Here is a 9,408-nt window from a genome sequence, read left to right on the forward strand (position 1 = left end):
CACAGAGGAGCTTAGTGCCCTGTGAACTGAGCTTCTTAAGAACTGCTCCTTTCCTCTCTGTGTGCATGTTCATACTTTCACTGTGTTAGTCATTCGTTGCGTTCGCCTGTCTGCTAAGCTCAAAACAACCGCGCCTGGCTTGAAGGAGAAACCAGGAGAACAGCTGAGCATATTTACGACAGTGCACTTTTACTTTCGCCCTCTGGGGGGAGCCTCGCTGGAAAATCAACACCGGTTGCATAGTGTACCTTTAACACTTTCCTTTTTGATAAAGCTTATAGTTAGAGTGGCTCAGGTTATCCTGAACTATCTCTATAGTTATGCTGCTATAGGCTTAGACTGCAGGAGGGCATAAGGACATTTCCTACATAATTGTTTTTTTTTCTTCATTTTTTATTATTAAGTAAATCTTAACATTTTAATGATATTTATATAAAATTTTAACTCTGCATTTTATGATAATAAATGTTCAAATATGCAGCATTTTATATAATATGCTACTAATTGTATCACATTTTTTTTAATCCATATTGAAGGTCCGGAGTTTTTTTTTTTTATAATGTGGTAATGCGACACGATCAATTACACATAGCAGAAATCCTGGGGATGTTTTTTCACTAAATATATTTGTTCAGGGTTGTCAACTGGCCCTTAGAGGTATGGATCTCTACCCTACAGAGGTCCAAGGGTCACAGTGACAATTTAAAGCATATTAATTTCTAGTTGGATGTTTTACTAAAGCAGCTCTGTCACCTTTGGTAGATTTCCTGAAGGGTTTCCCGACTGAAGGCCATCCCATCCTGGAAGACATTATTGAGCGCGTGTAGCGCGCACAGCTCCCTCCGCTGCTTCTCGTGATATATGGCTGGAGTCGTCGAAATTTGCTGGGGAGGCAGTGGGGTGAGGGAGGAAGAGGAGGAAGACAGCTCCTGTTGGGGCTGACCGTCCCTCGCTTCCCTGCACCTCCTCTCCTCTGCCCCCAAAACTGTTTCCGCTCCTCCAGCTTTCTGCTTGCTGACCTTCCAGGGCATGCAGCCCAGCTCCTGCAGTCCACCTCGGCCCCTCTCCTTCCACTCACTGGCTGGATATGGAGTCCCCATTCCCGGACGTTCACCGCCACCACCACCACCACGTCCTCCTCCTCCAGCTCCACCACTACCACGATCAGGGGGCTACATCGGTGGGAGAGCAGCTCCTCTACCTCTGGGAAGAGAGGAGTCTGTGTGCTCCTATGTCAGCTGTCAGAGGGAGGTGGCGGTAAATAAACACCAACAGGAGTGGATGTAGAAAGCTAAACTCAGCTATTCATGGAAAAAAAAAAGGATGTTTGAAAATAATAGGATCCTCTTGACAAAAATCCTAAATCACATTGTCATCGCTCTCTGGTGCGTTTCCACTTCCTCCATCCTGTGTGTTGTCAGTAGTGTCCCTCCAGTCACCAAACCGGCTGTTTTCCAGGATTTTCCATCACTGGGATGCTGAGCTTGGAGCTTCTTTTGCCCTGGAAACATGTGACAACCAGGTTAGAGTGTTAAAAACAAAACAGAAAATATTTTAAAACCAAGATCCTGAATTATTCTGACTGAATTCTTAAGGCTTATTTTTCCCCAATCACTGTTTTCAGTGTTTTCACAATAATTGTTTTGTGATCTACATAGAGCTAAACTATATCAAGAACTACCCAATCAAGAATGTTCCCAAAAAATATTCAACAAGCACCCCTAAATTGTTACATTCACAGTTAAACAATTAAAAACCCTATTAAAAAAGAACATAATTCACTTAAAACATGGGAGTCTCCAGTCTGTAGCTTTGTTATTTTTGGGGTCCCATTTTTGAGAGCCTCCCTTTTAAATGATCAGTTATCCTAACAACTTTTTTTTATCCTAACGAGCAAACAGAATATGAAAGCCCCTCATTAAATAATGAACTTGGTGTCTAAACCCAGCTTTTAATATATGGAGTGAATTTTGCTCCATGGTTGTTGCAGCAAAGGATACATTTTGTGAAAGGAAATCAGAAAAAAATGAAATCCAGATATAAAAATTTAGAAAACTTCTTTATCAAAAAATGCTTTGACAGTAATTTAGCTGTTTTTTATAATATAAATAGATAAATAATCTAAATAAAAATGACTAAAACCTTTCATTTTGCTCATCATTGCCCACTTTGAACAAACACCTCACTGTCTGCTTAAGCTTATTTCATTCAAATGGCAAAAAAATAAATAAACTGTGCACATTAAATGGTTTCTCTCTAAGACATTTTACACTAAAAAAAACTTACAAAAGATTTTATTATACACACTAATTAACAATTTCAAAAGAACTTAAATGGGAAAAAAAAACATTGCAAAAAATCAGATTATATTACTAACTGAAGTTCTGCACACCACCAGTAGGTGATGACATGTTCGCATGAAGCTTCATGGACTGTGGGGATCGTTGAAGCAATTTGGCCAAATGGCTCAATGCCTCACGAGGCTTCATCTCACCATCACTAATACAAACCCTGCTCAAGACTTGTGTAAACTTTTCTATCATTGTGTAATTCCTATTGTGTAAGTGGAGGGAGAAGAAGCAATAAAGGCTTCAAAAATTGAATACCCGAAAAAAATCGAAAGCACATAACAGAGATCGGTTAGGCTGATGTCGAAATAATTGGTATCAGCCTTAAAATAACTAAAAAAAAAATAAAAAATCTAACAACAACATCAGTTTATAGCTTTAGGTTTGAGGCCTTTGGTCTGAAGACCACCGTTATCTGAACGGCTGAGAGAAAAAAAAAAAGACTAAAAACAAATCATCCAAATGAAAGTTTTAAAGTGGCAAGCCAATCCAATCAAGGAGTCATGGCTATAAATTTGCATTCAAAAACCTTCCAGTGTGTGCACATTTCAATTTATTTTACAATTCAGTTTATTTCTATAGCGCCAATTCAAAACACACTTCATCTCAAGGCACTTTACAGCTCACCAGATCACACAGTCAGATTGATTCAAAGTTTTCTATCTAAGGAAAACCAGCTGATTGCATCAACTCATTGACTCTTCAGCAATCCCTCACACTAAGCATGCTTGTAGTGACAGTGGAGAGGAAAAAACTCCCTTTGAACAGGAAGAAACCTTCAGCAGAACCAGGCTCAGTGTGAGCGGCCATCTGTCGTGGCCGAATGGGGTTCAAAGACACAGAAGCAGACATAGAAAAGGCAACTGTATTATTTATATTAAAATATTAAAGTAAATATATAAGGAAAATTGGCTTTATTTCCTCCAAAGCAAAGTTAACTGACTGCCACCTGAGGAGAGATGAAAAGCTTTTATTTCAGGAGATAATCATTTATTCACACACTTTCTGATTAGTATGGGCAATTTTAATCATACTAACGTCATAATAAATTACATTAACGATTCGATACTACACTTAATAACTATGTTTCATGTTCTGACACATTAAAGTGTGTAAACCTTAAAATGAAGAAATTTGGAACAACTTTTTAACAGATCTGATAACTAAAAAATACTAAAAAATATGTCCAAACTGTGAACCCGACGCGTGTTCAAGCAGAGCCGAATGTATTGGATGTGTTTATAGATGGTTAAAATGCAGTAAAAACAGCCTCTGCTCTTGTTTTCTGTCAGTGGGCCTCAAACAGAGAGAAATTAAACATTTCCAGCAGCTAGTTCTGAATAGAGGAAGCAAGCTGTTAGGAGAACTAGCTAAACGTGACAGCAGCCAAACTCAGGTCATAAGAAAGCTAGCGCTCACATTAAGCAGAGTCAGCCGCTGATGTAAAAATGTCACTTATATGGAGCAGGCAGTGAATCCATGTTAGCAGCATTTTTTGCCGTAAGTCTTTTGGATTTTTTTCTACGTAACTCCGTCTCTTCAGCCAACACAAACACAACGCCTTCTCCTAACTTCGTTATTCCACAACGAGCCGAGACTTACCCGGCCGGTTCCAGCCGGCGGAGGGACCGTCGAGCCTTCATAAAGCCAAATAAAAACTAATTTAGATGTTTTTTCGTTTCCTAAAGGCTGTCCGTTTCCTTTGTCTCTAATACTTTTTTCCTTGTTGAGATCTGCTTCTCTGTCCGTGAAGATCCGCGCATGCGCAGAAGCCTTCCGCGGCTGCGTCAGAAAGCACAGGAGCAGTTCCTCCCCTGACATTAAAAACCCTAAAATACTCCATCATTGATGGGGGGTAGAAATGTTTAAAGTGGGGCTGTTGAATCAGAAGGGGGGCTGTGATGGTTTTTAGCTGACTCATCCCGATAGCCTCTTCAACTGCTGCCTCCATGGAAAACACCTCTGTGTTATGGGGAGTTTCCAGTATTCACAAGTTGGAACTGTCATCTTCCACATTCCAACTGGAAGGGCCCCAAAAGTACGGAAGTTGAATAGGGCCACCAAAAAAAAAAAAAGTTTACTGATTTTTTTAAATTTTATTTCAGTAAAGTCAGAATTCTGATTTTAATGTCCATGATTCAAGAGATCATAGTGTGGAAAAGGAATAGGGCAAAAAGATAACTGATTTTAAACCTTTTATTTCAGTATAAATCAGAATTCTGATTTTAATCCCAGAATTTAGACTTTAATCTCAGAATTCTGACTTTAATCTTAGAATTCCGTGACCATTAAGGAAGAGACCGTAGTACGGAAGAAGATTAGGGCAATAAAAAAAAAAAAAAAAAAGTTAACTGATTTTAAAGTTTTATTTCAGTATAATATGGGGGGGAAAGTCAGAATTTTTAAAGTTAAATTTTTTGGAAACCATGTTTTTTTTTACAGACGAGGATTAGGGATACTGAAAAAAAGTTAACTGTTTTTAAATTTTATTTCAGTATAATATGGGGGAAAGTCAGAATTCTGATTTTAATCTCAGAATTTAGACTTTAATCTCAGAATTCAGACCATGAAGGAAGAGATCATAGTAGGGAAGAGGATTAGGGCAATTGAAAAAATAAAAAGTTAAGTATAATATGGGGGAAAAAAAGTCAGAATTTTGACTTCAAATCCAGAATTCTGACATTAATCTCAAAATTCAGACTTTTTTTTTTCCATATTATATATATTCAAATCCAGAATTCTGACATTAATCTCAAAATTCAGACTTTTTTTTTTCCATATTATATATAAAAAAAAAATTTAATCAGTTTTTTATCTCAGTTGCCCTAATCCTATTCCGTAAAAAGAACGCGGTTTCCAAAGAATCGAACTTTAAAAAGCTTCTAAATAAAAAAAAAAGGTTTAAAGGGTAGATTTGTTTTTTCATTAAAAAAAAGTCAAATATATTTTTATTTTTACTTTTAGATTTTACACCTTCCCTTTGTTATTTCTTGAGATAAAATTCTAAGAATTGCATTTTTTTTTTCAAATTTCAGACCATGATTTATGTTTGTAATGTAATGTTACAGCTTTATTCTAATCATGTTGACTTTATTCCCATAATCCTACAACTTTAACATAACGTAACACCTTTAATTTAGTCATGTTTCAAATGTAAACTCATAATTTGACTTTATTCTAGTAATATTATGGCTTTAATCTCGTTGTTACAATTTTATTCTATTTGGCTTGATATTATGAATATATTTTGTAAATGACTTTATTTTCATCATATTACCATTGGATTTAATTAACATAATTTTTGTAATATTATTTTTGTAATAAAATAAAAAAAATCTTCAAGAATAGTCCTTATACTCTGTTGGGCAACTGGTGTATAGAGAAACCTTAACAGACCTCTTAGAGAGATGCTTTGCTAAATTTAAATATTTAAACACTCAACAGTACTTTAAACTTCCAGCAATTATTTTCATCCTCCTCACAACCATAAGAACTTGTTTTTATCTGTTCTATCCATCCTTTATGTCACATTAAAGGTTTAAATATCAACTCTTATTACATTATATTTATATATTAATGCTACCTGAAAAAGACAATTATTTTACCACTTAAAAACTGTTATTTTAATCATTTAATACATAAATAGCTTGTCTCTTTCCACAGTAAATACATGGCATTTGACCTCACAAAAACACACGAATCACACGTTATGATCCTGTAAAACTTATCAACTTCCTTTGATTGTCATATGAACCCCATAAATAACATGTGGTGTTTATTTAAAACCCTTAAATTTCAGTTTATTTCTCTGAAATCCCAAATAAAATATGACAAAGCATGAAATACCGAAGTAGAGTGTGAAAAAAAATCCATTGCACCACTCAGATAAAATTTTTATATTTCTATAAAAATATGCTCAAATGACACCATCAGCGCCCCGTTTCATAGTGCGACTTAGTGCCGCACCTTTGGACCAGTTTTTGGATAAAACTGCAGGCTGAATAAAAAAAAAACCCACTATAATCTCCTTCTCCATAGTTTCATCAGTTAAGTTTTATTTTCTTAGCCAGTTCCAGGGACATGTCATCCAGCAGCTTGTCCCTCAGGTAGTCCTCCCTCCTGTGAACCTCATGGACTAAATGTCCCCTGATCTCCTTCATCTCCATCACACGCTCCACTAAATTTCTGCGTAAATCAGACCGCGCTTCAGGCGGCAGGTCTGGCCTGTTGTCCACCAGCTCCGGCCTCTGACCACATAAAGACAGAGCCCTTTTCAGCTGCCCTGAATCGGCCTCCAGCAGCTGATCCACTGTGCGTCTCCGTCCCAGTCTGTCTGCATGGGTGAGCACTGGGATGATGTATTCCATGACTCCCTCTCCAAACAGCTCCAGGGCACCTTGAACGGCTTGGATGGGGTCGTGGTCGACGGACATGCTGGAGCCTGGGGCCCGGATCACCAGCAGAAAGGCATGTGGACCTGGGCTGGTGAGCTGAAGGCTCCTTAGGGCCTCCCTGGCCCGATTGGTGTTCCCCAGAGAGGACCCCAAAATATCTGGGGTGTCAATCACTGTAATCTCTCTACCGTCCACCGCCGCGCTCCACTTGGTGCTCTGCTTTAAAGGATCCATGGATGCTCGGGTCACGTCACCTCCTAACAAAGCATATGCTATGGAGGTCCGTCCTCCTCCGCCGGGCCCCAGGAGGATCAGCCTCAAACCCGATTTCTCCAAAGTCCCACTGATCGGATGTTCTCCAGATGATCCTGCAGAGGCGAGAAGTTTCTTTAGTGAATAAAAATCTTTTTTGGATTGATATCTTTGATTTAAAAAAATTCTCCCAACACTAAATGCAGAAGAGAAATCCTTTCAACACTGAAGCCCTAAAACAGGGGTCAGAGGTTGACCATCTTACTGGATATCTGTGAAGACGCTGCAAAGACCCTGTTGTGTAAAGGTAGAAAACAGGGGTCGGCGAGCCGCGGCTCCCCGGACCTTTTTCAAAAATTTATGACAATAGATTTTTTTTGTTTGTTTATTTTAATGTTTACAGGAATTCAAACAAACATTATGTTTTCCAATGCTGTAAACATTTTAATTGAAACAATAAATGCATGTTTGCTTTGTAATGAGAGCTTGTCAAAAAATAAAAAGAGTAATTTGGAAAAGGTATTTCGAAGGAAGGCTAAATATGAAGCCCACTACTAAGTTGGGAGTGAGAGAAAAAGTGCGATTGCAGAACTGCTGGATAAACTAGAGGAAAGTAAAGATAGATTTAAAAAGTGGATTACATCTCCAAACTCCACTACTGCTGCTAGTTTTCTTACAGGCATAGAAAACCCTTCACAGATCAAACAGGTAGCGCTCTGATGCAGGGATGGGGACTTTCTTCAATTTTTTCCCCTCAAATCGTCAAATAAAAATCACACCAAGGAACGCTGGTGACGGAGGATGTGGGATTTCGGGGTTAGAGAGAACTGCTCTGATGGATGTCGGTTCCTGCTTGGTTCCTCGTCACTCAATCATCTCCTCCCAACAGAAACACCACAGAAAGATTCCTTTATCGTGTTTCTACAATTCCATCAATGCAACAAAACCTAAAGCGTGCGGTCAAGCGGCGTGCGGTGAGTGTGTCACTGCTCCTCCCTCACCTCATGTTACTATGTGACATTTGCTCCAGGACAAACATTTAATCATGAACACTTATTATTAGTGTTGCACCGATACCTATACCAGCATCGGATGGAGCCCCGATACTGCCCTAAAATGGTGGTATCGGTATCGGCGAGTACCAACAAATAGCGCACCGATACCATTTTGAGAGCCATAAGTTTCTTCAACTATTGTCACCCATTCCAGGTAGGCAATAAAAGGTTCTACTGGATTCACTTTGTATTAGATTTTCTCCTGCTTCACAAAGGTAGGCAGCAGCTTGACAAAGCCATGATGGCAATTATTTTACATTATTATGGTATCGGTATCGGCCAATACTGCACAGCCAGGTATCGGGTATCGGTATCGGGGCCAAAAAATGGCATCGGCGCAACACTACTTATTATATATTTCTAATAAAGCTGAAAATGTTTAATTTCTCTCTGTTTGAGACCCACTGACAGAAAACAAGAGCAGAGGCTGTTTTTACTGCATTTTAACCATCTATAAACACATCCAATACATTCAGCTCTGCTTGAACACACGTTGTGTTAACAGTCTGGACACATTTTAAACAAAGTCTTTTACAGTTTTCAGATCTGTTAAAAAAGTTGTTCCAACTTTCTTCATTTTAAGGTTTACATACTTTAATGTTTCAGACCATGAAACACAGTTATTATTAAGTGTAGTTTCTAATCACTGATGCCATTTATGACCTCTTTTATAGTTGGCTAATACATTTAGAGCTCGTGTTGCCCTATGAGGCTTATAGAAGACTTTTACTTTTACAGAAGACTCCACACAGATTTGTGTTTTGTTTTTTTTATCCAATATTGCTCTTTGAATCATTTGGGTTGCCGACCCCTGATAAAAGGAATGTATTTTTTCTACTTTAAAATGTTTTCCGATGTTCGTTTTTACATTTTTTCATATAACTGACCCCTGACTGCTGTTTGCAGACACCCATTATTTTCTGTTCTTTCTTTACTTGATTGTCTATAGTTGTGGTGTTGTGCAAAGATAATTATCCCCGGCAGAATTTGTATCCTCAATTCCAACCTACTAAATATGAAACTTGGGGTGTGTTATCTTTATGAAAGATGAGCATTATTATTTTATTCTTCACTCACATGTTGTAGCAGAATATCGTCTGTGATATTGATTAAACAAAAGAACATGAGAGCGTTTGCTTCGAAACGGGACGCTGACAACAGCGTAAACTCCTTTCGCTGATAGCATACGGCTCCTTGTTTCATCATGTTCCATAAAAGAAAATCAATCGTTTCACGATGACTAAATGTTCTCATCTCCTTCAAAACTGATGTCAGGGGTGGCTGTAGAAAATTTGGGGCCCTAGGCAAAGACAGGCAGGAGGCCCTCTGAATTGTGAAGAAAACACATATAACAGACCC

The 9,408-nt window shown here is 38.2% G+C and overlaps 2 protein-coding genes across 2 annotated transcripts in view; both read right to left on the minus strand.

The window, feature by feature from the left end:
- Positions 1-4,111, minus strand: part of josd1 (Josephin domain containing 1) — an 18,665-nt gene extending 14,554 nt beyond the window's left edge. The window contains exons 1-2 of the mRNA XM_015387578.1: positions 3,951-4,111; positions 754-1,501 (exon numbers count right to left, since the gene is read on the minus strand). Coding sequence (XP_015243064.1) covers positions 754-1,100 — 347 coding nt within the window. The 5' untranslated portion in view covers positions 1,101-1,501; positions 3,951-4,111. The remainder of the gene's footprint in view (positions 1-753; positions 1,502-3,950) is intronic.
- A 2,179-nt stretch (positions 4,112-6,290) lies between these two features.
- The window catches only part of LOC107092863 (GTPase IMAP family member 4-like), an 11,506-nt gene continuing 8,388 nt past the window's right edge, over positions 6,291-9,408 (minus strand). Inside the window, exon 8 of the mRNA XM_015387550.1 lies at positions 6,291-7,110. Coding sequence (XP_015243036.1) covers positions 6,392-7,110 — 719 coding nt within the window. The 3' untranslated portion in view covers positions 6,291-6,391. The remainder of the gene's footprint in view (positions 7,111-9,408) is intronic.

This window comes from Cyprinodon variegatus, unplaced genomic scaffold (assembly GCF_000732505.1).
Source record: "Cyprinodon variegatus isolate N-32 unplaced genomic scaffold, C_variegatus-1.0 Scaffold398, whole genome shotgun sequence".
Lineage (NCBI taxonomy): Eukaryota > Metazoa > Chordata > Actinopteri > Cyprinodontiformes > Cyprinodontidae > Cyprinodon > Cyprinodon variegatus.